This window comes from Myxine glutinosa, chromosome 1, assembly GCF_964187855.1.
Source record: "Myxine glutinosa chromosome 1, kmMyxGlut1.1, whole genome shotgun sequence".
Classification (NCBI taxonomy): domain Eukaryota; kingdom Metazoa; phylum Chordata; class Myxini; order Myxiniformes; family Myxinidae; genus Myxine; species Myxine glutinosa.
The window spans coordinates 90,407,588-90,435,049 of NC_136261.1; the positions used below are offsets into that span (position 1 = coordinate 90,407,588).

The following is a 27,462-nucleotide window of genomic DNA, read 5'->3' on the forward strand; positions in this document are numbered from 1 at the left end:
AACCATAAGAGGGTTGCAGGAAGATCTTGTGCAACCTGTAGGAATATTAGGGGGACAAAGCACAGAGTGAGCTGGGGGAGCAAGGCCAGAGAGGAGTCGGTAGAAGACAGAAAGATCACCAACCTGCCTGCGGTGAGTGAGTGAAAGGCCCTCGGAGTTAGCTTCATCGCAGGAGATTCCAATGATTCTGAAAGCTTTGGCTTCAACAGCGTGAAGCCTAGCTAGGTGTGAGGCAGGAGCACCAGCCCAGAGGGGAGAGCAGTATTCCATTGAGCTGCGGTTGAAATCCTTGTATGTGGTGAGGAGCTCAGGTGTGCCAAGGAAGGACTTCGCACGACGGAGGGTGCCCAGTCGGCGGTATATCTATTTCTAGTCGGTATATCTATTTCTAAGATTATGTTTATGAAATACCAATAAGGTTTGACATAATGTTATCAGAATTGAGTAGGATTACTTTGTTCAAAAAATAGTTTGGCTTCAGATGTTACACATTGAATTTAGGAAATGTCAGTGGGGAGTGAAGAGCCTGGTGGTGGCTTAACAGTTAAGAGCTTAAGTTAAGGTCCCAACTTCAAGCCTCTGCAGTACCAAAAGAACATCAGGTGGACCGGAAGGGTTGACGCAGCCTGTCATCCTTCCGAGGCATGCAAGTGAGTACAAGCTCTGGGAAAAATGAGCCATTCGAGTCTCTAGCATTAGAGTGGCCGGTCACCCATCCAGGATTGTGCCCCCTAGCCAATGAAACGGCCTCGGCAGCCCCATCTGCAGAGGCATATGGCAGCCCAGCCCAAGTGTCTGACTGTGCGAGAAGGACCATCCATCCCATGGAGATGAAGTTTTTTGTTTTTTTTAACATGCCGGAATGCAAATTTTTTTTGAAAAATAATTACAATTTTATCATGTGTCAAACTATACCTATAATAACCTGAGCTTATAGTGTCATGGACGAAGCAAAAATAAACTTTTTCAATTCAACATCAATTTGAAGGTTAAAAAAAAAAGAAAGATATATGACCCCATGGAGAACATGTGGCACTCCTGTAATTTGTATTTATTTTTTTCAGAAACAGTAAACTGTCTTTAGTAGCACAAAATTAAAATGAAAAACAAGAAATCAAACACGTAACTCAAGTCCCCTGGGCGCAAGAAAAGTGTTATTGCAGAAAACAAAACAGTAACTCCAACAGAGCTGCTTTGACTAAAACAATGCAAAGCAAACGTATGGCTACACACTGTGCATCCCTAATGTCACAGATCCAACAATTTCTCAGCGATTTTCTCTTTGTGAACAAGATGACATTTTGATTCAGTGGCAACTATGTTTCATACTTTCATCGGGGAAAAGAAGAGAAGCAGATCAGCGTTGGAATATACAGAAAAAATATACATTTAAGTATTATCGCAACAAGAAAAAAGTTCTGAACTATAAACAAGCAGAGTCTTAGCAAGCACAGTCTGCACTGCAAATAAGCACAACATTCTGAACTACCACATTCTGAACTACAAACATGTATATTCTGACCGAGCAGCAAGGAGCGGAATATGAACATCTAAGAAGGTTAAAGACAATGTGAAAGAGGAAAAAACAGTCTGGCTGTCATCTCTTCAAAGAAAAACTCGTCGAATGTTGGGGTTTTTGCGTAAAACATTATCCAGAACAAAATTTTCTTTTTCACAAAAAATATTCGTTTTCAAACGGTTGGTAAAGTTACAGCTTAAGGCCTTTGCAAAACTGAAATCATCCTCGAGCCGTTCAAAGACGACCGTACTTGTCGATTGTCGCTCCAGTCAATATAACATGGCAAATACATTCTTGCGCAGTTAGAGCACATTTTCTTGTGTGTATCTTTAAGTTTATACAAAAGGCTGGTGAAAAGTGTAAATGGCATCTCAAACATAGCATTCACCCTTGATCGATTTATGTATGTGGCTTTGCTCTCAAAGTGAATGGATTTGATACATAGATTTATCGTTATATTCACTGCTTATTATTTTGCTGCGGATATTCTCTTTTTCTAAATACTTCTTGAAGGAGTAGGCCTATAAACAATACTACACCAAAAATAATATTTTTTATTTTGCAGGAATAATTTATTCCAATTTGCATGTATCGAATAACCGGGCAACATTCATCAAAATGAGGACAACTTATCGCTCAAAAAGGACCTTATCTCATCGAGCGCAACACCCTGAGTTTGCTGTTTGAAATGGAATCAAAGCCCCATGGTTTAAAATTGACGTTTTGTATTTCACATTGATTGGTTTTTGTTTCAAGTTTGTTTGGGTGGTTCGGATTTTTCCTCCGTGTGAATTTTCATGTGTTTCTCAAGAAAACATTCTTCGACAAATAACTTTCCACAGATGGTACATTTATGAGGCTGTTCAAAGTGGCTTTTCAAGTGTATCTGGAGAATGTCCAGGTGTGAAAATTCGTATCCACAAACAGAACATTTGTGAAAATACTCTTGCTCCCCTGTGTGTACCCTCATGTGTATCTTGTGTCGAGACAACTGCAAAAATGTCTTACCACACACCATGCACTTATATGGTCGTATCTTGTGTGTTCTCATGTGGGCATGCAAAATGTGTTCAGAGTTGGTACTGTAGGAACATCGATCACATTTGTACTCCTTGTGACGAAAACCCACGATGTGTCTTGTCATGTGCAATTTCAAATTGACTTCCAGGTGGAATAATTGGTGACATATTGAACAGGAAAAAGTCTTTCTTGCACGCTTGTTTTGTCTGTCTGTGATGAAAAAAATGAAAAGAATCAATATTGTCCATCAATGCCACCACACCACAAAATAAGACAAAATGCATTAAAGATTCATATTTAAATAAAACATCACACTGCAATATATTTGACATACTGTAAAAAAACAAAAAACATTTAACAATCTGATATGAACAGAATCAAATGGACTACAATATAGCCAGTCAGGCATTGAGACCACCCACAAAGCACAACCGGGTGACCATGACCAAGAAGGTGGTAAGCACTTGTTGAAGCTCTCCCTCTCCCCCAAACATACCCCAAGCCAGTTGTGGTCTGGATTCCGAACTGTTTGATTAAACTGGGCATTCAAACAAGTCCGAGTGAAACAGGACTCCAAACACAATGGTGGAAATGGAAAGCTAACTCTTTATTAACAACTTACACACTTTACCAAAACTGCTTTAAACCTATTCTTAACGAAGGAAATATGCAAAAGCAACAGATCACCAAAATGTATTAGTTATAATGGAGCAAACATGGATGTCACTGAAACTCCAAAACTGAAATGTGGCGGAAATAGCGCCACCTTTGGTCATAGCCGGTATTACAAATCACGTTCCTTTTATCTTGTGATATGGATGGAGTATGAAATGATTGATCAATAAAGTTTCTTTCAAAAATGACAAAAATTATAAAGTAAATTTCCAAGACTGTGCCACAGCACTTTGCTCACCAAAGGTGGAGGTGGGTACTCAATTCAGAAATGTTCTGTTTCACATTTGGGTAATGATCATTTTGATCCAAATTATTACCTCCACCACCAAAGGAGGATGGACGTTATGTTTTCACCCCGTCTGTTTGTTTGTTTGTTTGTTTGTGAACAAGACATCTCGAAAAGTTGTGGAAGGATTCGGAGGAAATTTGGCAGAGAGGCAGCATATGTGACAAGGGCGAAATGATTAGATTTTGGTGAAGATCCGGATTCGGATCCAGCTACTAGAATTTTTTAGGTGATTCTTCACCATTGGGAGATAGGGCCAAAAACGATACATAGCAGGATATCTCAAAAAGTTGTGGACAGATTTGGACGAAACATGGTGGACAGGTTGGGTGTCTGACAAGGACAAATGTATTCGATTTTGGTGAAGATCTGAATATGGATTCGGATTTGAGAATCATTTAATTTTTTAAGTGATTCTTCACCATTGAGAGATAGGGCTAAAACCAACATATAGCAGGATATCTCAAAAAGTTATATATGGATTTGGACGAAACATGGTGGGCAGGTTGTGTGTGTGACAAGGAATAATGGATTCAATTTTGGCGAAGATCCGGATCCGGATCCGGCTGGTAGAATTTTTTAAAGCGATTCTTCACCATTGGGAAATAGGGCCAAAAACGATATATAGCAGGATATTATTGATTCTGTATTGTGATTTTCTGGTCTACTCTGGGATACAAAACGTAAACTGTTCACCTGGCAGAGGTATGCTCTCTACTGAGTGCCGTTCTAGTTTTATAAATGAGATTCAATTAACTTCTGTATAGAACGTTTAATACGTTGGAATTATCATTCCAAAGGACTTAAAGTCTTCCATGCACTGCAAAAACAATTTTTGAAGAAGGAATTTCAAACGGGAAATTAACTTTTTTATGTTTTGGAAAAAGCGATTCATCATTGTGTGTATCGTCCATCGGATGGAGGTCGAACTGGATTTCCCATCTGCCGGCATAAGTGGGTGGACGTTGAAGATCTCAATGTCTGTCGCGAAAAGTAGGCGAACTATCGACAGCACTGAAGGAGCTGCGCTCCAACGCGAGTCGAAAGAAGTGACGCGACCAAAGACGGAATTGGTCCGAGTTGCTTTATTGAAACAAAACAGCTCAGGTATTCTGACCAAAAGCCCGTTTATCGGGCAGCAATATATATACACATTTATGTCGGGAAGTTTGCCCGGCAAAAGCTATACCGGGCATGCCCGGGTGTCAAGGGCGAGCCTTGGAAAGGCGAGTCTGGACCTGCCCGGGCGTGTTTGGCTGCGGCCTGGCAAGTCGAGGCTGGGCGTGCCCGGGCGCTCTGGACGAGCACTGGAAAGGCGAGAGCGGGCATGCCCGGACGCTCTGGGCGAGCCCTGGAAAGGCGATAGCGGGCATGCCCGGACGCTCTGGGCGAGCCCTGGAAAGGCGATAGCGGGCATGCCCGGACGCTCTGGGCGAGCCCTGGAAAGGCGATAGCGGGCATGCCCGGACGCTCTGGGCGAGCCCTGGAAAGGCGATAGCGGGCATGCCCGGACGCTCTGGGCGAGCCCTGGAAAGGCGAGAGCGGGCATGCACGGGAAAGACGAGACTGGGCGTGCCCGGGAGGTTCGGGCGTGCCCGGGAGAGGCGCGTCTGGCCGTGTTCTGGCCGGTGCAAGGCGATTGTGTGCATCCAGCGGTAACCGCTACACACGCCCCTCCAGAATCGACCTGCACCGGCAGGGTCAATTTAAGGGGGGTCCGGATGACCCGGCCGAAGCGACCCCTGGAGGGTCGTGGGGAGGGGTCCGACGTGGTGGTGGGTGGTCGAGCGGGGGGAACTGTGGACGGGGCGCGGCCTCGCCGCGGAGGAAAGGCCAACCGTGGTGGTCGGTCGACGTCCATGTGCGCCGGTTTGAGGCGGTCCACAGAGATCCGGTCCGACCGGCCGCCAACGTCGACGACAAAGGACTTGTCGCCCCGTCGCAGGACCCGGAAGGGCCCGTCGTACGGCGGCCGGAGTGGCCCCCGGTGCGCGTCATGATGCACAAAGACGTACTCCGCTGTGCGAAGCGCCGGGGGGACGTAGGACTGGGGGCCACCGTGGCGGGACGTTGGCACGGGGGCAAATTGGTGGGCGGCCTCCTGGAGGTCCGAGCGCTGGTGTGCGGCGGACCAGGGACTGGTAGCGTCGGGCACGAACTCGCCCGGGACGCGGAGCGGCTGGCCGTAGACGAGCTCGGCGGCGGACGCCCGGAGGTCCTCCTTGGGGGCCGTGCGGAGGCCCAAAAGGACCCACGGCAGCCGGTCGGTCCAACCGTCGTCCTGAAGGCCGGCCATGAGTGCGGCCTTCATTGAGCGGTGAAACCGCTCGCACAACCCGTTGGCTTGGGGGTGGTAGGCCGTGGTGCGGTGCAGCGTGACCCCCAACGAGCGAGCGACCGCGCCCCAAAGTTCGGACGTGAACTGTGGACCACGGTCGGACGAGATGTCCGCCGGTGTGCCGAAGCGCGCGACCCAGGTGGCGATGAACGCCTGCGCCACGTCGGCGGTGGTGGTGGAGGTGAGGGGCACGGCGTCCGGCCACCTGGTGGTCCTGTCCACCATGGTGAGCAGGTGGGTGAACCCCCGCGATGGGGGCAGGGGACCCACCAGGTCCACGTGGACGTGGTCGAAACGCCGTGCAGGCACGGTGAAAGGTGCCAGCGGGGCCTGGGTGTGGCGGTGGACCTTGGCCCGCTGGCAGGCCGTGCAGGCGTTGGCCCAGTCGCGGACGTTCCGTCGAAGGCCGTGCCAGACGAAACGTGCCGACACCAGCTTCTGAGAAGCTTTCCGGCCCGGGTGAGAAAGGCCGTGGATGGAGGCGAAGATGCGGCGCTGCCAGGAAACGGGCACGATGGGGCGAGGCTGGCCCTGGGAGACGTCGCAGAGCAGGACGGTGCCCGCGAAGGGGATGACGGCCAGGCGGAGGCCCCTGTCCGCCGCCCGGAGGGCCTGCACCGAGGTGTCGGTGGTCTGGTCGGCCGCCTTGAGCGCGAAGTCCACGCCGAGGTGGACCGCGTTCGCGCTGGCCCGAGAAAGACAGTCGGCCACAGCATTGTCTTTGCCGGCAAAGTGCCGGATGTCCGTGGTGAATTCCGACACGGCGGAGAGGTGGCGCTGCTGGCGGGCCGACCAGGGCTCCGTGACTTTGGCCATTGCGTAGACCAACGGCTTGTGGTCGACGAAAGCCGTGAACGGGCGGCCCTCCAGGAGGTGTCGGAAATGGCGAACGGCCAGGAATAGACCGAGCAGCTCGCGGTCGAACGTGCTGTATTTTAACTCGTTCGGCCGGAGCTGCCGGCTGAAAAAAGCGAGTGGCTGCCAAACCCCGTCCACCCATTGTTCATGGATGGCGCCCACCGCGTAGTTGGAGGCGTCCGTAGTGAGGGCGATGGGCGCATTGAGCACCGGGTGAGCCAGCAGCGTTGCGTCGGCGAGGGCCCGTTTTGCGCTCGCGAAGGCCGCGTCCATGGCCGCGGACCAAACGATGCCATGCTTGGCCGGCTTGCCCCGGAGGGCCTCGTAAAGGGGCCGCATGAGCTGAGCAGCGCGGGGCACGAATCGGTGATAAAAATTCACCATGCCGAGGAACTCTTGTAGGGCCTTGATGGAACGGGGACGCGGGAACGTGGTGATGGCCTCGACCTTGGTCGGCAGCGGCACGGCCCCGGTCTTGGTGATGCGGTGGCCCAAAAAGTCAACGGTCGTCATGCCGAAGTGGCATTTGGCCGGGTTGACAATTAAGCCGTGCTCGCTGAGGCGACCGAACAGTGTTCGGAGGTGGAAGAGGTGCTCGGCGCGGGACGTGCTGGCGACGAGGATGTCGTCCAGATAGACGAAAAGAAATGGCAGGTTGCGCAGCACGCCGTCCATTAAGCGCTGGAACGCCTGGGCCGCGTTCTTGAGGCCAAACGGCATCCTCAAAAATTCGAACAGGCCGAACGGCGTGATGACGGCCGTCTTCGGGACATCGGCCGCCCGGACAGGTACCTGGTGGTATCCCCGTATCAGGTCAATTTTGGAAAATATGACCCGTCCCGCCAAACGGGCGGAAAAGTCCTGGATGTGCGGGATCGGGTACCTGTCGGGGGTGGTAGCGTCGTTGAGGCGGCGGTAGTCGCCACACGGGCGCCATCCGCCCCCCGGCTTTGGCACGATGTGCAGTGGTGAGGCCCACGCGCTATTGGAGCGCCGCACGATGCCGAGGTGCTCCAACGCGTCAAACTCGGCCTTTGCCACGGCGAGCTTGGCTGGGTCGAGGCGGCGGGCCCTGGCGTAGACCGGCGGGCCCGTAGTGGGTATGTGGTGCTCGATCCCATGCCGCACTGCGACGGCCGAAAACGTCGGCCGTGTGAGGGCCGGGAATTCCGCGAGCAGGCGAGCGAACGCGTTCGCCGTCGGGAGGGCGCACGCCAGTTCGGTCGGCGCGGAGTTGCTCATCGTGCACGCCAGGGAGCTGAAGGTCTCGGCGTTGACAAGGCGACGAAGTTTGACGTCGACCAGCAGCCCGTGCGCGCAGAGGAAGTCGGCGCCCAGCAAAGCCATGGGGACGCAGGCGGTCACAAAGGTCCACTGAAAGCGCTGGCTGCCGAAGCAGAGGGTGACGTTGCGCGGGCCGAAAGTGCGTATGGCTGAGCCATTAGCAGCGACCAAAGAGGGGCCGCAAACGGCGTCCCGCCTGTCCTGCTCGGAGGTGGGTATGACGCTCAGTTGGGCGCCGGTGTCACAAAGGAAACGCCGCCCGGACGCTTTGTCCCGAATAAAAAGCAAATTGCCCGAGTGGCCGGCGCTCATGGCTGGGAATGAACGCCGGCCCGGCCGTTTCCCGACTTGCCGAAAGTGCACGGGGGTCGGCACGTCCGAGCCTTGTGTCCGAACCTGGCGTGGTAATAACACCACGCCTGGTCAGGTGGAGGCCCCGGCCGTCGTGTTGGAAGCGGTCGGTGCGGCGTGGCGGCCGCCAGTTTCACCGGCAGTTCGGCCTCCAACCGCGCAGGGCGCTCGGACGGCGGCAGGCTCCAGGTAGCCGCGCCGATGTGTTGGCCCGCCGAGGAGATCTTATCGGCTTCCCTGGCGAGGGCGCGGGGATCGGTGATCGACGTGCCAGCCAGGGCGAGGCGTACCGGGTGAGGCAGCTGGCGAAGGAACAACTCGCGGAACAGAAAATCCGGAGAGTGCTCACCGAGCAACGAGAGCATATAGTCCATGCGCTCGGACGGGCGCGTGTCGCCGAGCTCGGGCAGGTCGAGCAGGCGCCGTGCGCATGCCGCCGGTGAGAGGGCGAAAGCGTCGAGGAGGAGCGCCTTCAGCGCGTCATACTTGTCGGCAGCCGGCGGGTGCTCGAGGAGGCTCAGGGCGCGGGCCGCGGTGGCGGAACCGAGCGCTGCCACGACGTGGTGGAAGCGGGTGTCGTCCGCGGTGATGCCTCGCAGGGCGAACTGGGAGTCCGCCTGGGCAAACCAAACAGCCGCGTGAGCCTCCCAGAAGGTAGGCAGTTTAAGAGTCACTGCCGTGTCCATGTCGGTAGGTCACCAGTGAAGGAGCTGCGCTCCAACGCGAGTCGAAAGAAGTGACGCGACCAAAGACGGAATTCGTCCGAGTTGCTTTATTGAAACAAAACAGCTCAGGTATTCTGACCAAAAGCCCGTTTATCGGGCAGCAATATATATACACATTTATGTCGGGACGTTTGCCCGGCAAAAGCTATACCGGGCATGCCCGGGTGTCAAGGGCGAGCCTTGGAAAGGCGAGTCTGGACCTGCCCGGGCGTGTTTGGCTGCGGCCTGGCAAGTCGAGGCTGGGCGTGCCCGGGCGCTCTGGACGAGCACTGGAAAGGCGAGAGCGGGCATGCCCGGACGCTCTGGGCGAGCCCTGGAAAGGCGATAGCGGGCATGCCCGGACGCTCTGGGCGAGCCCTGGAAAGGCGATAGCGGGCATGCCCGGACGCTCTGGGCGAGCCCTGGAAAGGCGAGAGCGGGCATGCCCGGGAAAGACGAGACCGGGCGTGCCCGGGAGGTTCGGGCGTGCCCGGGAACAGTGAGTCCGGGCATGCCCGGGAGAGGCGCGTCTGGCCGTGTTCTGGCCGGTGCAAGGCGATTGTGTGCATCCAGCGGTAACCGCTACAGCACCATGATTGAATTCCAAATTTTTATCCCAGACTTTCCGTGTTTGAGTGACAATCTGTCCAGGATTGTAACCAGAGTCAATAAACGATTTCAGCAGAACCAACACACTGTATAGAGCAGAGGTTCCCAAATTGGAGGGTGTGCCCCCATTGTGGGGTGCAAGGTGGGCACAGGGGGAGCATGAGGCCATGTGAAAAAATTCATTTTTTATTTAGAATTTGGCTTAAATATTCAAAAATTGATAAATTAAGCTACATATTTTTACGAAGACCAACGTTCTAAGTCTTGCAATACCCCCACGACCTTGAAACATTGTACCAGCCCCCTCCTCTCCAAGGAGGATGTCATGTTCTTCCTTAGGGATGGTATGAATAAATTTCCTTTTGTTGGATTGGTGAAGATTAGAGACCACCATATATAATAGAAACACTGATAATGTCATGCCTTGCTGTCCGGGACGGGCACCCATCTGTTGGTCAATTTAGAGAACTAGCAACGGTACCCGCCCTACGGGCGGGGTTTCAATTGGGAGGCCCAAATGAAAAGGCAAAATCTCAGAAATTGAAGGTTTTTTAAATTTTAAACGATTTATATAAACATCCGTTAAATCATATCACACGCAAATCATCAAAATCTAAACAGTATTTGTAGAATTTCAATAAGAGCCACATCACTGTTCATATCGGTAAATATTATTCCATCATGTTTGGAAAAACTGGAAAATTGGAAAAATCGGAAATTGGAAAAACAATATAGCCTATCACCCAAAATTTTGTTGCGATCGGTTCAGCCGTTTTAACGGTACCTGGGAACAGACGGACAGACATTTGGTGAATTATAGTAAGATAACGCCAAATATAATTGTCCCGTTCCCTTATTGGCTAATAGAGGTCATGTGATCGAAGGGTCATCGTGCATATTCTCCATTTTGAAAGGCTGCCTTCATTTAGAGTTGAAGATACACTACATGGCCAAATGTTTGTGGACACCCAAACATCACACCCGTATGTACTCATCGAACATCTCATTCCAAAATCATGGCCATTTATATGGAGTTGGTCCCCCTCTTTGCTGCTATAATAGCCTCCACTCTTCCTGGAAGGCTTTCCACTAGATGTTGGAACATTGCTGCGGGGATTTGCTTCCATTCAGCCACAAGAGCACAAGTTAGGTCGGGCACTGATGTTGGGCGATTAGGCCTGGCTCACAGTCGGCGTTCCAATTCATCCCAAAGGTCTTCAATGGGGTTGATGTCAGGGCTCTGTGCAGGCCAGTCAAGTTCTTCCACACTGATCTCGACATACCATTTCTGTATGGACTTTGCTTTGTGCACAGGGGCATTGCCATGCTGAAACAGGAAAGCATCTTCCCCAAACTGTTGCCACAAAGTCGAACCGCCCTTTTAAGGCCATTTTCCCCTGCAGAGCGGGGGTTGGCCTTTTTCAGGCACCGTGGTCTCCTTTTTGAAGCAATGTTTTATGGCCAGATGGCCTTCCTGCCACCAGCCCTGTTAGTCACGACACGCAGGGAATTACCAGACAACTGGTACTCAATTTGCCGACCTCGGAAGGATGACAGGCCGAGTCAACCCCCCTGGCGTTAATTCAGCGATAGACCGGGATTCAAACCCAGGATCCTAGGATCTCAAGCTGGCACCCTAACCACTAAGCCAACACCAGGCTGCTGTCACAAAGTTTCAAGCACACAATCGTCTAGAATGTCATTGTATGCTGTAGCGTTAAGATTTCCCTTCACTGAAACTAAGGGGCCGAGCCCGAACCATGAAAAACAGCCCCAGACCATTATTCCTCCTACATCAGACTTTACAGTTGGTATTATGCATTCAGGCAGGTAGCATTCTCCGAGCATCTGCCAATCCCAGATTCGTTCGTCGGACTGCCAGATGGTGAAGCGTGATTCATCACTCCAGAGAACGCGTTTCCACTGCTCCAGAGTCCAATGGCGGCGAGCTTTACACCACTCCAGCCGATGCTTGGCATTGCACATGATGATCTTAGGCTTGTGTGCGGCTGCTCGGCCATGGAAACCCATTTCATGAAGCTCCCGACGAACATTTGTTGTGCTGACGTTGCTTCCAGAGGCAGTTTGGAACTCGGTAGTGAGTGTTGCAACCGAGGACAGACGATTTTTACGCACTACATGCTTCAGCACTCGGCGATTCCGTTCTGTGAGCTTGTGTGGCCTACAACTTGCGGCTGAGCTCTTGTTGCTCCGAGACGCTTCCACTTCACAATAACAGCACTTACAGTTGACCGGGGCAGCTCCAGCAGGGCATAAATTTGATGAACTGACTTGTTGGAAAGGTGGCATCCTATGTCGGTGCCACGTTGAAAGTCACTGAGCTCTTCAGTACGGCCCATTCTACTGCCAATGTTTGTCGCTGGAGATTACATGGCTGTGGGCTTGATTATATATACCTGTCAGCAATGGGTAAGGCTGAAACAGCCCAATCCAATAATTAGGAGTGTCCACATACTTTTGGCCATGTAGTGCAAGTATCAGAGAGTGCAATCTTTCTCCATCTGCTGACATTTGTGCCTTGGAGAGCTTCGTTTGCAAGTTATGTTTGTTAAGTGGTTAATCCAACTTCATCGATAAGAATATTGATGGTTAAGCTATTCAGGAGCCCTTTTGTGCAGCCGTGTAACATAAGCAGCTAATCTGTATGCAAAACTCAAGCTAAGCTAATATGCTATGAATGCTATTCCGTTACTGAGAACGTATTGTGTTTACAATATATACAAGATGCAAGTGCCTTTATATATATAAGATGTAAGGGCCTTTATATACAACTTTACAAGATGTACGGGCCTTTATATACAAGTTTACAAGGTGTACTGATGGGCCTGTCATGTATGAAGCTGCAAATATTCACCGTTGTATCCCTACACCGTGACCATGGGTTTATTTCCGTTTTTCCGGAAGTTACGGCCCAGCTCGGATGGCGCTGCAGTGAATGGGGCCTGTATCGGGAGAGTCAATAAACGTGTGCTACAATCGATCGTAGTCTGTCGAGATACCTTACATGGCGATGAGGATAAACATCTAGACCATGACTTCTTTCGGCAATATCGATGAATTCGACCCTCATGAGGGAGATTTTGACACGTATTCTGAGCGGTTGTCTTTCTACTTCGAGGCGAACAGCATCGCGACCGAAGCCCTGATGAAGGCCGTCTTCCTGTCCGTTTGTGGGGGTGAGACGTTGACACTCGTTAAAAACCTGATTCGGCCTCGGACAATCCAGGAGCTCACGTATGCAGAGCTCAAGGCCGCTTTGAAGGAACATTGTAATCAATCTCCTTCAGTCATCCTGTGTCGGTTTAATTTTTACATGTGCAGACAGCATCAAGGTCAGTCGATCGCAGACTTCATTGCACACCTCAAAAAACTGTCTCATCTGTGTGAGTTTGGGGACACGATTGATGAGATGCTCCGTGATTTGCTGGTGGTTGGCATGTCCGATGACCGCACTCGTAGACGCCTGCTTGCTGAGAGAAGACTGACGTTCCAAAATGCCAGAGACACCGCCATTTCCATGGAAAGTGCTGAACGCAACGCTACAAGCATCGGTGCCACTCGCTTGACTGGTACCAGCCCTGCTGTGAATCGGTTGGATCATGATTAGCTAAAACGTTGGAACAAGGCTCCTCGTCAGAAGCCAGTGCAGTCTCAAACACACAACAAATGTTTTCGGTGCAACGGAAAGCACCCACCGGAGACGTGTCGGTTCAAAGATGCCACCTGCCATTTCTGTTCGAAAACTGGCCATATTGCTCGAGCTTGCATCACTCGCAAATCGGGAAAAGAGAAAGCTGCTGACAAGAAGATTCATCAGTTTATCGGTTCGGAGGAACCTGAGCTTGACCAGGTGAGCTCTGTTTCCGACAACTCAGAATCGTGTGACCTGTTTCATCTTGATTCTCACCATAAGCGGGACCCTCTTCTTGCCACTGTTGTCGTCAACAATCGACCATTGCAAATGGAGGTCGACACTGGTGCGGCCGTCTCGCTCATCAGCCATGCTGTTTTCACAAACCTGTGGAGTGATGCTGACCGTGATTCTATGGTCGTTACATCCCGAATGTGACCGACGTTTTGGGCCCCCTTTATCGGCTTTTGAGGAAAGGAGTCTCCTGGAGCTGGGGGTCCACTGAACAATCAGCATTCCAGACCTCTAAGGTTCTGCTCAAATCGTTCAATGTTCTTGTTCATTTTGATCCAGAGAAGGATCTTGTGCTGACATGCGATGCCTGTCGGTATGCAGTGCGGAGTGTATTATCACATGTGATGCCTGATGGTATGGAAAGACCTGTTGCATTTGCATTCAGAACGTTGTCCCCTGCAGAGAAGAACTATTCGCAACTTGACAAGGAAGGATTGGGAATCGTTTTCGGCATCAGCAAATTTCGCCAGTACCTTCTTGGGCATCATTTCACGATTCGCACTGATCACAAGCCGCTGATCAGTCTGTTTGGTCCAACTAAGGCGACATCCGACACTACCACCCAGGATCACCCGCTGGTCCCTGTTTCTCGCTGCTTATGACTACACCATATGTTATAAGCCCGGTTCGTCTATCACAAATGCAGATGCCATGAATCAGTTACCCCTTCCAGAATCCGTTGATGATTCGCCTACACCAGGATCCATTATCGCACTGATAGATCATCTGGAAGATTGTGCTGTCGATTCCGTCCAGATCCACACTCATACTCGACGAGACCCCGTTCTGTCCAGAACTGTCCAGGCTGTACAGCTTGAATGGCATTTGCTACCTGAGGGTGACCCAGGTTTTGCGGCTTTTAAAGCACGTAAAAACGAACTCAGCGTGGAAAATGGTTGCCTACTCTGGGGATGTCGTGTCGTGATCCCGGAAAATCTGTGTTCCAGGGTCATGGATGAAATCCATGACTGTCACCCTGGGATCGTGAAGATGAAGTCACTCGCCAGAAACTATGTGTGGTGGCCGAATCTTGATGCTGATATCGAACATCATGTTCGACATTGTTACACCCGCCAGAGCACCCGGAATACACCTGCGAAAGTGCCACTGCATCCCTGGTAATGGCCCAGCGAACCGTGGCATCACCTACATCTCGATTATGCCGGGCCTATTAACGGCAATATGATTCGAATAATTACGGACGTGCACTCAAAATGGATTGATGCCTGTGTGACGCGTGGTACTACGTCAGCCATTGTCATCGAAAGACTCAGACACTGTTTCGCCACTCATGGTCTGCCCAGGATGATCGTGAGTGATAACGGTACGTGTTTTTCCAGTCCGAGTTTGCCGAGTTCACACGTCGGAACGGCATCAAACGTAAGTTTGTCAGCCCACATCAACAGGCTTCAAATGGCTTGGCCGAACGATCTGTGGGAATCATCAAATCCGGATTGCAGAAACTTCAGGAGGGAATCCTGGAAACAAAGCTTTCTCGTCTCCTGTTCAAATACCGCATCACGCCACAATCAACAACCAGTGCAGCTCCGTCTGAGTTATTGATGAAACGACAATTGAGATCGACACTTGACAATCTCAAACCAGACATATCATCAAATGTTTATCAGAGCCAGCTTAATCAAAAGTTGGTGCACGATAAGTCGTCCAACAGTCACTGTATCAACATAGGAGATCCAGTGTTTGCCCGAAATTTTGGTGCAGGTGCGACGTGGCTACCGGGGGACATCATCGAGAAGCCAGGTCCACTGTCCTGCGTGATTCACCTGCAGGACGGCCGTGAAATTCGTCGACATCAGGACCACATAACCTACCATCACTGTCAGTCGATAGAGCCTGCAGCATCGTCACAGTCAGAACAACAGTTCAACCCACCACTGCCGGAGATCGTCGTGGCCGCTCCAGCCGGCTCGGATGCCCCGAAAACCTCTGTGAATGCTACACCCTTCGTGGAGACCAAAGGAATCACCTCGGACTCTGGATCCACTGGTACACCGGGACGCTGAATGCGTGAGAGAAAAGCACCCGACCGGTTGAATCTTTTAACATGTTATATTTTCACGTTGACATATGTTCTATTTTCACGTTGACACATGTTCTATTTTCACGTTGACACATGTTCTATTTTCACATTGACACACGTTCTATTTTCACGATGACACACGTTCTATTTTCACGGTGACACATGTTCTATTTTCACGTATTTTCATTATTCTCATAATCGTTTGCACACATATTTTCACAAGTTTTGGAAATGTTGCTTTTGAAATGTCAATTTTGGAAGTCCAGCACGTATTGCTCTTGGTAATTTTGGACTTAAAGGGGAGGATGTCATGTATGAAGCTGCAAATATTCACCGTTGTATCCCTACAACGTGACCGTGGGTTTATTTCCGTTTTTCCGGAAGTTACGGCCCAGCTCAGATGGCGCTGCAGTGAATGGGGCCTGTATCGGGAGACTCAATAAACGTGTGCTGCAATCGATCGTAGTCTGTCGATATACCTTCCAGGGCCCTTGCATACAAATTTACAAGAGGTACGGGCCTTTACATACAAGATGTATGGCCTTATACATACAAATTTACAAGATGAATAACATGCAGAGCATTGTCTTAGAGCAGGTCTTGTCTGTGTATTTTCAGTTTCACAATTACCAATTTATGAATGAATGGATCGAAACATTTCAGTAAAGAAATCTACATTTCCAATCTGGTTCGAGTTCTTCGTTCAAGTTCTTGTTTAGCTATCTGCTACCTGTGCAGAGCTACGCACATACAGGACAGAATAGATAATAAAACAGAAACTGTCGTACTTTGGTCTGGTGACAAGAAAACAAGGTCTGGAGACATTAACCATGCTGTGTCGAGTTGAGAGAAGAAGAGGAAGAGGCAGACCTTGTAGGTGCTTGATGGATGGGGTAAGGCTTCAACCAAACTGTCTCTGCCAGATTTTCGGGAAGCAGTGCAGGATAGGGATGTTTGGAGAAATCTGATCATGAATGTTTCCAGAAATTGGCCACTGGTTATACTATTTATGGTTATAATCATTTTTCTTCCGGTATGTGTGTGGACCAGCGACTCTTAGCCTATACACCACCCATGTGTATGTACATCCAATTTTCTCCAAATTTCCCTCAGGTAAGTATTAAACAATGTCAACTACCATTAGGAATGGGGTTATTTGTCGCATAAAGGCCACATTCAGGCTGTATGGGTCACATTTAGGCCGACCATTCAAGTCGGTGGCAATATCGCACATCACACTTGAAGCCGTGGCCAGGGGAAATCACATATGAGGCCCCAGAATAGAAGTGGCAAACAATCCATATACATTCCACATGTAATCTGATGGCTAGAAAAATTGGACAGGCAATGTGATACATCATTCATGAGTAAAGAATAATTTCAGCACCTTTATTATCTAAAGGAATACTGTATTTAAAATAAAATAAAATTATAAATACTGTGTTCTAAAGGAATACTAAAATTTATAATACCTAATAATTCTCAATTGAATACTGTTCTCCTCTCTGGGCCGGTGCTCCTGCCTCAAACCTAGCTCCCCCAGCTCTCTCTGTGCTCTGTCCCCCAAATATTCCTACAGGTCGCACAAGATCTTCCCGCAACCCTCTTCTGGTGAAATTGCCAAAAATCAAGACTCTTTGCTCACCTTCACTCTTTCATTCCTCTTTACTCCCACCTCTAGAACAAACTCCCTCACTTTCTTCAATCCCACTCCTCCCTCCAGGTCTTTAAAACAGCTGTTCAGCACAATCTCTTATCTTCCCCTATCCAAAACCTTGATCTTTTCTACCCCGTTAATTCACCCCAGATCCACTTTTTAAAAATACCGACTTCTTTCCTGGAAGCAGTGTCCATGTATTTTACACCTCAAAATTTATACCTCGAGTTTCCTCGAAATTTATTTCAGTTTAGTGTTCAACAACAGGAGCGACTGGTTAAAAAGGTACCCATACGTTGGGCAGAATAATTTGAAGTGGTAATAATAAGCAGACAAAGGTGGATGTCAGAAGTGCAAAAACATCCATCCTGTCTCCTTACAAAATAAGCAGACAGGAGTGGTTGTTTTGTTCCGGTAGGTGCTTCTTTGTGGTATGCTTCGACTTGCTGACTGTTCGTTCTCAAGTCACCGTCCCTTTGAACCACTGATTAGACTCCCAACGGTGGCCTTCCTCTGTCACTTTTCACGTGGCCTGATGTGTTTTGTTTGCAGGCCTGCCAAACACTGCCATATCCGATGAAACTGCATGATTTTTGCGTGATTGTTTATGTGTGACACGAACGGGGCGATGGGTTTATACCTTGTGGTTTTATTCCGTGAACTGTTGTGATTTTATCACGCTAATTGTTGTCGTTATATAGCGTGTCTTTGTGCAATAAATGAATGCCTTATTTCTTAAAGAACTCATGCTTTCGCCAATTTGTCGCGTGAACAACTGGGTTCAGTTAGTGTCCCCGGAAAGTTTAATTATTGTGGCAGTATTTGATAAGCAGCACAGCAATAGCCTCACTGGTTCACAGGCCTGCAGCAACTGCTCGACACATCCTGTGAGGAAAAGCTTTAGTTTAGCCAACATTGAACTATGGGCTTCTGTATGTAATGGTGGCTGTCAAGTGTGGTGGAGCCCTGTCAGGAAGCTGCTTTCTATGCAACAATAATACTTACCTCACACACACGAAGCGAGAAGCGGGGTTAAGCAATTGGTGCATGTGTGACTGTCAAGGAACAACTTCATTCAAATTGAATGTTATATTTTAAACACGAATCGGGACATGAATTGGAAAACAAACCTGCCATTTAACAGTACTTTGGCTCTGAATATGTCCCAATCGCACATGTGCATAGAAGAGCAAGATCTTTTTTTTTTACTCTTGTCTACCGGCTTGGCAGTCAAACAAGATTGAAAATCATTCCAAACCTCTTGTCTACCGGTTTGGCAGTCAAAGAAGATTGAAAATCATTCCAAACGGGGAACTTACTGTTTTTAAGGACATCATAAAGGACACAAACAACAGGCATGAAGAACTAATGTAACATGTTATATAGGATGATGTAATAGCCAATGCGTCAACAGCAGTAAACTTGCGGAATTAATTTTATACGGCCTTTACCATCTTTATTATATTTAAATGGAATTATTTACTTCTTTTTTTTTTTTTTTGTATACAAGATCGATGCTCGTGAAAGAGCTAACATTAATCACAAAAAAGTCAAACCGACATAAAACAAAAAATAAGGGGAGCGGTAGACAAGATGGGGAGAGAGGGGGAAGGACACAAACACAACATTTGAGAGCAGGGACATCGGGAGAAATGTGGGAGGGGGAGGGCTTGGGGGGAAGGTAGGAGAGGTATTAAACATATGAACACTGCAAGGACTTTCAGGAAAAAAGTTGGAATTTCAAAAAAAAAAAAATGTATCTGGGGTGAATTAGCTGGGGTAGAAAAGATCAAGGTTTTGGATGGGGGAAGATAAGAAATGGTGGTGAACAGCTGTTTTAAAGACCTGGAGGGAGGAGTGGGATTGAAGGGAGTGGGGGAGTTTGTTCCAGAGGCGGGAGAAAAGGGGAATGAAAGAGTGAAGGTGAGCAGAGAGCCTAGATTTTGGCAGTTTAACCATACGAGGGTTGCAGGCAGATCTTGTGCAACCTGAAGGAATATTGGGGGGGACAGAGCACAGAGAGAACTGGGGGAGCAAGGCCGGAGAGGAGTCGGTAGAAGACAGAAAGACCACCAACCTGCCTGCGGTGAGTGAGTGAAAGGCCCTCGGAGTTAACTTCATCGCAGGAGATTCCAATGATTCTGAAATCTTTGGTTTCAACAGCGTGAAGCCGAGCTAGGTGTGAGGCAGGAGCACCGGCCCAGAGGGGGGAACAGTATTACATTGAGCTGCGGATGAAAGCCTTGTATGTGGTGAGGAGCTCAGGTGTGCCAAGGAAGGACTTCGCACGACGAAGTCGGCGACTGGCTTTGTCGGCGACTGGCTTTGGAGGCCAGCTTGGAAATGTGGTTTTCCCAAGAAAGATCATGGCAGATAGTGAGACCCAAAAGCTTGAGTGACAGAACTTCTTGGAGAGGATTATTCAGAAAGTGGATGGGAGGGTTTTCCAGTCGGTCCTTTCGGAAAGACATCGTAAGAGTGTGAGATTGTCAGGATTGAAAGACATGTTCCACTTGTTTGACCAGCCTGTGATTTTGTCCAGGTCTGCAGAGAGTGAGGAGGCTGCAGACTGCCGATCTGAGGGATGAGGAATGGAGCGGCAGATAGTGGAGTCATCATTACTTGAATTCTTTAAATAGTCATTACTTGAATACTGTAGAACATAAATCAGTTTCTTGTCACTCCCAAGAACCTCCAGTTTTTCAGTACTTGAACATGTTAAATGACGTTCACTGCTTCATAGTGCTAAACGTCTGGCGAATTTTTTATTTAAACGACTTTTGAAATCACCATTTTATTTCAATTGAGGGATATGTGCAAGGCTAAAATATTGGGTACACTTTTACACAGATGAAATAAAATGCCCTCAATGAAAAAAAATTAACTGAATGAAAAGACACCTATGGTTTTATGTTGTCACAAATAGTCTTGAGGACCTGCAAAAACCTGATTTTCACATTTTTTCACATTTTCACGCAAATCTAAGTCATGCACTTACATTTGCGATGGTTGAGTAAACAAGTCAAAAATGGCATATTTTCGAAATAAAATGTTACATTTTACGGTCAATTTTTTTTTCATTGTCTTTAAATGTAAATATACAATGATTAAAATTGTAATTAAATGGAATGTTTGATGTCTAGTATGTCTCCTGGTGTTGTTTTTTACATTTACTAAAATTCCTTGAAATGTGCAATGCGTGGCAAAATAAGTGATTCATGCATAACGCTTGGTGTCCACCAAATTCACAATAATTGTGATGTCAGTTTCATTTTCACATCACAAAGGACTCGTGAAATGAACTAGGTGTGTAGGTTGAGAAATATCAAGAGAATAATGCCCTTGATGCTTATTCAATCGATCAATCAGAAAGTTAATTTTTTGGGCGATAATCTTGTCGTATTTTTTTTCATGCCCGCCCCGTTATGCACGAATCACATCCCAGCAAAAGTGAAAAGAAACCCGCATCGCTCAAAACTTCATTATGTGTAACGCGGGTCCAATTTGTTGTGATAGCAAAGCAGTCACTCGCTGGTAGACGACCACTCATTTACGGATGACGTCAGAACTTGTTTTCGTGTCTGTGTCCTCCTGCGATATGCACGAATCCAGCTTGCAAAGTGCACTTTCCTTTTCATTTTGGTGAAAACGGAGCATACAGCAGGTCTAATGCTTCAAACTCGGATACACCAATATCTATCTATAATTCCAGTAATCTCTGTCTGTACGTTTGTACGTTTGTACGTTTGTCTGTCTGTGACCGCTGTTTCTCGACAACCACGGGTCCGATATACTTTTCACTTGCCAGGTATATTGCTGGGGACCCGAGGATGTGCCTTTTCAAGGTTTCATATTAATCGGACAATTACTTACCGAGCTATGTCCAAAAAACGATTCAACCAATCAGAGAGCAGCGAACGATCGCGTGTGCCGAACGTGGCGGGCACACTCTGCCTCGGATGGCACATTTGAGAGCGTATTCATTTATTTCACGTTTGCAAACTATGTTGGCGTTAAACTATGTTTTACAACTAATAAAAACGAATTTGCGATTCATTCGCTTTCCTGCGCGTTTGTGCACGCGATGGCGATTTCTTTACCAAACTCCGGAAGCCGTTCGCTTTGGACCAAACCATTGCATGTAAATAGAGGGGGGGGATTGTCACCACTCGCAAGCCGTTCGCTTTGGACCAAACCATTTCATGTAAATAGAGGGGGGGGATATAATTTTAGATATATAGATATAGTACGGGCATGCCCTAGTATACAGAACAACATAATACAGCATACTTACTGTTTCTTGAAACTTTGTTTCCACTCAGATGTAACACTTGGTGTACCCAGTATGTCCTTTGGCATTACACTGCTTGAACACGTGGAGGTATCAAATGCATGATATTCTTCATGACAGCCTGATCCAGATCTTTCCAAATGTGTCGTTGATTTTGTTGCAGTTCTTGGGTACTACATGGCAGAGCTCGATTTTTCTCAGGATCCCGAACCGACTATATTCATACACGTTCAATGGCATTTCTGTCAGGACTGTGATGCTTATGGAAGACGATGCAGCCCATTCCATATCTTCCGGGCAGAGATGATTCAAGGAATATGGCATGTAGTACCACCTTTCTGCAGTAAATATATTCCATTCTGCAAAATGCATTGCTGGTGTCGTGGAAAGGGGGTTTTGTATATACTCTGCATTTGTCAAAATCAGGATCGGGCTGTCAAACAGATCATGTCAAACAATCATTGGTTTGACGTTTCCAGGGATTCAAAGATTGTACGACGACAAAATATGTGTTACCTGGCACTAATATATGGAGTAAACTTGATTGTGTTCAAATCACGGATTGTTAAAATTAAGTTTATTTACAATCAAGGCCGATTATTGGATTTTGCCAGGTCAGTTTATCAGCAATTTTTTCAAATACAAAACGAAAAAAAAAAGAAAGAGGAAAACAAAACATGTTACGACCAGAATCTGGCGAGTTCTCTTTTGCTATTTTTTTTTAAATTGCGTTTTAAATAACCTTCATCAAAATGCAAATACGTTTTACCATACGTGAATAGTGATGCATCCATTGCGGAAGAAATAATGTTTGGAACCTCAAAAATGACTCACTTCTGGACTAGAGGAAAATAAAAACACAAACCATTGCAGGACACTCGAGAGATCACTGCAAACATCTTTAAAGAGTGTAAAATGTCACTGTTACCAACGTGTAGTTTACCCCCACCTTCAATTTTGTCGAATGTACGTACCTGCATGCTCACAATCCTGATATTTAAACACACTTATGCTGCAGATGTGCCAATTTCCAAGTAAAACAAGTAATTGGCTACAATGGAGCAAAGGAGACCAAAATACCATTGCAGGGGAAAGAAGAGACAACTCACCAGATTCTGGTCGTATCTCAATGTCTGCCTCCACGATTGACGATTCACACTCCGTTTGCTTTGTAACAATGTGTAAAGATTCTTCAGAAGCAGATGTTGGTTTTTCCATGCCAACTACATCCATTTCAGCTGCAAACAATTTCATGCCATTCCAATGTAGAGGTGCCAAAGCAAAATTAAATTATGTTTTGAGAGAACGTCCATTCCCACTTCTTCCCAAGTTTCATGAGCAACTATTCAACAAAATAGAATCTGATACACTTTTATACCCTCGATAATGCCAAACAATGTCAAGTCGTCTACAGAGGATCAGTGCTGTGGTTATACAGTTCCTTCAGAAAGTATTCACACCCTATGACTTTTTAGCATTTTGTCATGTTACAGCCTGAATTTAAATTGGATTAAATCGAGATTTTTTTTATTGCTGATTTACACATAATACCTTATTAATGTCAAAGTGGAATTTTTTTTTTTTCGAAATTTTGAAATAATTATTAAAAATGAAATACAGAAATATCTAATTTCATAAGTTTTCAACCCCCTGAATCAATACTTTGTAAAGTGCATTTGGCAGCAATTGCAGCTTTGAGCCATCTTGTGTCTGTCTGCATCAGCTTTGCACATCTGGATTTGGGGAGTTTCTCCCATTCTTCCTTCCAGATTTGCTAAAGCTCTGTCAAATTGAATAAAGAGTGTCGGTGAACAGCAATCTTCAAGTCTTTCCACAGATTCTCAATGGGATTAAAGTCTGGGCTTTGGCTGGGCCACTCAAGGACTTTCACGTTCTTGTTCTGAACCCATTCCAGTGTTGCTTTGGCTGTATGCTTGGGGTTATTGTCCTGTTGGAACGTAAATCTCCGCCACACTCTGAGGTCTTTTTCACTCTGAAGCAATTTCTCCTCCAGGATTTGCCTATATTCGGCAACATTCATTATTCCCTCTGTCCTTACAAGTCGCCCTGTCCGTGGGACCATGCCACTGAAAAGCATCCCATGGCATGATGCTGGCATTACCATGCTTCACAGTAGGGTTGGTGTTAGATGGGTGATGATCTGTGATCGTGATCACTTTCCGTCAGATGTAGCACTTTACATTCAGGCCAAAGAGTTCAATTTTCGTCTCATCAGACCACAGAATATTTTGTCTCATGCTTTCAGTCTTTCACGTGCCTTTTTGCAAACTCCAAGCATGCTATTGTCGGGTAAAAAATGAATAATTGTCATCTCTGGACCAATCAGTGGACCAATGGTCGTAAAGCATGCTGGGTATCTGCATCATGTGGTGTAGTCACATGGGGCTAAGGGAAATATGCTTGCTTGTACACAATTGGAAAAGGGTCATCTCGCAGTTGTCAAGCATAACTGCATCTCTGTGTTGAGTTGGCAAAAACATGTCTTTATCTGTGGTTTGACCTTGTGCAAAAATGCGAAGCCAAGGGTCTTTATAACAGCATTCCTGTGTTCTGAACTCATGCTGCCATCATCCACTTTTGCCTTACTTTGTCGAATTACTTTGAGTATAAATTACAATTCAGACTGAATATGTCAGAGAACTGCTTGCCGATGCGGACTCCGTGCGTACGAAAAAATACTCCTTTTGTCGATCAAGAGTTGTCCGTCATATTTTGATAAAGGTGGACAGACCCGACACGATCACGTGCCTTTTTTCAGTAGTGGCTTTTGTCAGGCCACTCTCACATAAAGCCAAGATTTGTGAAGTGCTGCGGAGACTGTTGTCCTTCTGCCATGTTCTCCCATCTCAGCACAGGAATGCTGTAGTTCTTTCAGAATGGTCATTGGGTTCTTGGTGACCTCCCTGACCAAGGTCCTTCTTGCCCAGTTGCTCAGTTTTGTTGGACGGCCAGCTCAAGGAAGAGTCTGGGTCGTTCCATATTCTTTCCATTTTCTAATGATTGAGCTCACTGTGCTCTTGGGAACTTTCAACACGAGAAATTGTTTTATACCGTTCCCCGATGCCTCCTCACAATTTTATCTCGGAGTTCGACGGCAGTTCCTTCGACTTCACGGTAGAGTTTCTGCTCTGACATGCAGTGCCAACTGTACGACCTTATATACTTGTAGAAAGGTGTGTTTCTTTCTAAATCATGTCCAATCAATTGAATTGGCCACAGGTGGACTCCAATCAAGTTGTAGAGACATCTCAAGGATGATAAAAGGAAATTGGATGCACATCAGCTCAATTTGGAGTGTCCTGGTAAAGGGGTTGAATACTTATTGACTCAAGACATTTCAGCTTTTCATTTTTAATTATTTTGGAAAACTTTCTGGAAAAGAAATCCACTATGATATTATGGGGTGTTATGTGTAGATCAGTGACAAAATATCTCGATTCAATCCATTTAAAATTCAGGCTGTAACCCAACAAAACAAAAAATATATTGCCTCCTCTGTCCACCCAACTCCCTCATCCTTTGCTGTTGAATGTATTGTGTAATTAATCTCCAAGGGTCTACATGGTTTGGTTCAATACCAATTACGAATCTGACTGACAGCTGGGTCTGGTTTCATGCACTAGTGCACCCTCTGAACAGGAGTAGCAAGAAGGGTCGTGTTATTATTCTCTTTGGGGTATATCGATGACAGTCGATCTTGGCTCAGGCCGCAAGAACGTCTGAGGTGTATTCAGTAACCAATTTTCTGCCCACCCACTCTCTCTGTGTTAATAAACCTTTTGTTCATAAAAACCTGTATGTGGTCATTCGAGGTATGGGACTTTGCCATTAAGCACAACTGTTTTGGCTTTAAAAAATACGGCAATGGGACGATTGGGAAACACGCATTTAATGCGCATATGGTGCCATTCAAAAATTAGGCAACAATGTTTTTAGGGAGGCACATACGAGCCTTATAATTTAACACTCGACCCAAACAAAGCCAATGGAAAACCGGCACAACAAAGCCGGACATTGTATAATTAGCAGAGGCCTGTAGAGGCCTAGTTAAGCACACGAGAAAACAAGATGGCGGCCATATAATTTTGTCCCGGTACTATACTATGGCGGATGGAGTCAAGCAACAGATGTGGGTGTAGTCTGGCAGCTGTACAGCAAATGGGTGCTCATTTCAAAAATTGACCCAGAACAAGAACCCCAACAACAAATATGCAAATATAGACCTGTGACATGTCCAAGGTAAAAATGTACTATTTTTTTCAATAATCAAGTAACAAACAGGTAAACAGACAAATGCACATAAATGCCATACCCTATCTTGACGAGGGAAATTATGGGTGAGGTGCAAATGTCAAGCATGTAAGATTTACCTTCGATAACAAATGCTTGATTTTATCCGCACAGGAGTAGCTGGGGAAGAAGCTCAAAAAATGATAGTTCCCATTGCACATTTCTACAATGGAGCATTCTAATCACTTACCTTCATGTTCACAACCCCAATAATTAAAACACACTACTGCTGGAGATGTGCCTATTCACAAGTAAAACATGTAATTGGCTACAATAGAGCAAAGGAGACCAAAATACCATTGCAGAGTGAAGAAGAGCGAACTCACCAGATGCTGCTTGTATCTCAATGTCTGCCTCCACGGTTGCCGATTCATCCTCATTTTGCTTTATAGCAACGTGTAAAGATTCTTCAGAAGCAGATGTTGGTTTTGCAGTCCCAACTGCACCTATTTCATCTGCAAACAATTTCATGCCATTCTAGTGTAGTGGTGCCAAAGCAAAATTAAATTGTTTCGAGAAAATGTCCATTCCTACTTTTTCCCAAGTTCCAGAGGTGACTACTCAACATAATATAATCTGATAATACACTTTTATACCCAGGGTAATGTTACACAAAGTAAAATAGTCTATAGAGGCTCGGTGCTGTGGTTATACATGTCAGCACTAGAATGGCACTCAGTGGAGAGCATACCTCCACCTGGTGAACAGTTTACATTTTGTGTCTCAGAGTAGACCAGAAAATCACAACACAGAATCACATTTAATCAAAATAAATCACAGGAATCGCGACAGGTCCAGTCTTTCGTACCTTGATCTACCCCTCGTTTTTGGTCCTATCTCCCAATGGTGAAGAATCATTGAAAAAATTCGAGTAGCCGGATCCGAATCCGGATCTTAACCAAAATCTAATCATTTCGTCCTTGTCACATACGCTACATCTCCGCCAAAATTCGTCCGAATCCATCCACAACTTTTTGAGATATTTTGTTCACAAACGGACAGACTGAAAACATAACCTCCATCCACCTTCGGTGGCGGAGGTAAAAACAGCTGAAACTTTTTGTTGCATAAACTACGTTATTATATTTGAAACACCATTGATTATATCAAATGGTGATTTGTATTTATGTTTTACGACAATCCATCCTGTACCAAGTAGGTATGAAACTTGTGCAATTTGAAACTGAAATCCTGTTTTGCTTTGAGGACAGCAATGCACATCCTACTATAATTGTCGAGTCAGAGGCGTTGTAAACATCGGCGCTCTGAGCCGGAGGTATTACAAAATGCCTCCGCGGATCCCGAAACTGTGTTTAAGATATTACTGCATTCAAAATTACCTGGGTTCCCCAACGTTCACACAAACATTGTCAAAACTAGCAGTTCGCGTGGAAAGGCAGGAAAATGAGAAAACTTTTCTTTACCATTACAATGGTGAATGCATTAAGGGAAAATGGGAGGGGAGACACGAGACTTAATAAATAAATAATCGGAACAGAACAGGCATTCAAAGGACAACGAGTAGTGAGGCACACATTTATGACTTGATCACAATGAAAGGAAATAAAACAC

At 46.8% G+C, this 27,462-nt stretch overlaps 1 protein-coding gene across 3 annotated transcripts in view; it reads right to left on the reverse strand.

Annotated features, from left to right (window-relative positions):
• Nucleotides 1-1,030: 1,030 nt before the first annotated feature.
• Nucleotides 1,031-27,462, reverse strand: part of LOC137426087 (uncharacterized) — a 185,108-nt gene continuing 158,676 nt past the window's right edge. For all 3 annotated transcript variants that reach the window (XM_078774541.1, XM_078774562.1, XM_078774533.1), the window contains 3 exons: nt 26,217-26,345; nt 22,689-22,817; nt 1,031-2,749 (listed from right to left, as the gene is read on the reverse strand). In XM_078774541.1, coding sequence (XP_078630667.1) covers nt 2,271-2,749; nt 22,689-22,817; nt 26,217-26,345 — 737 coding nt within the window. In that variant the 3' untranslated portion in view covers nt 1,031-2,270. The remainder of the gene's footprint in view (nt 2,750-22,688; nt 22,818-26,216; nt 26,346-27,462) is intronic.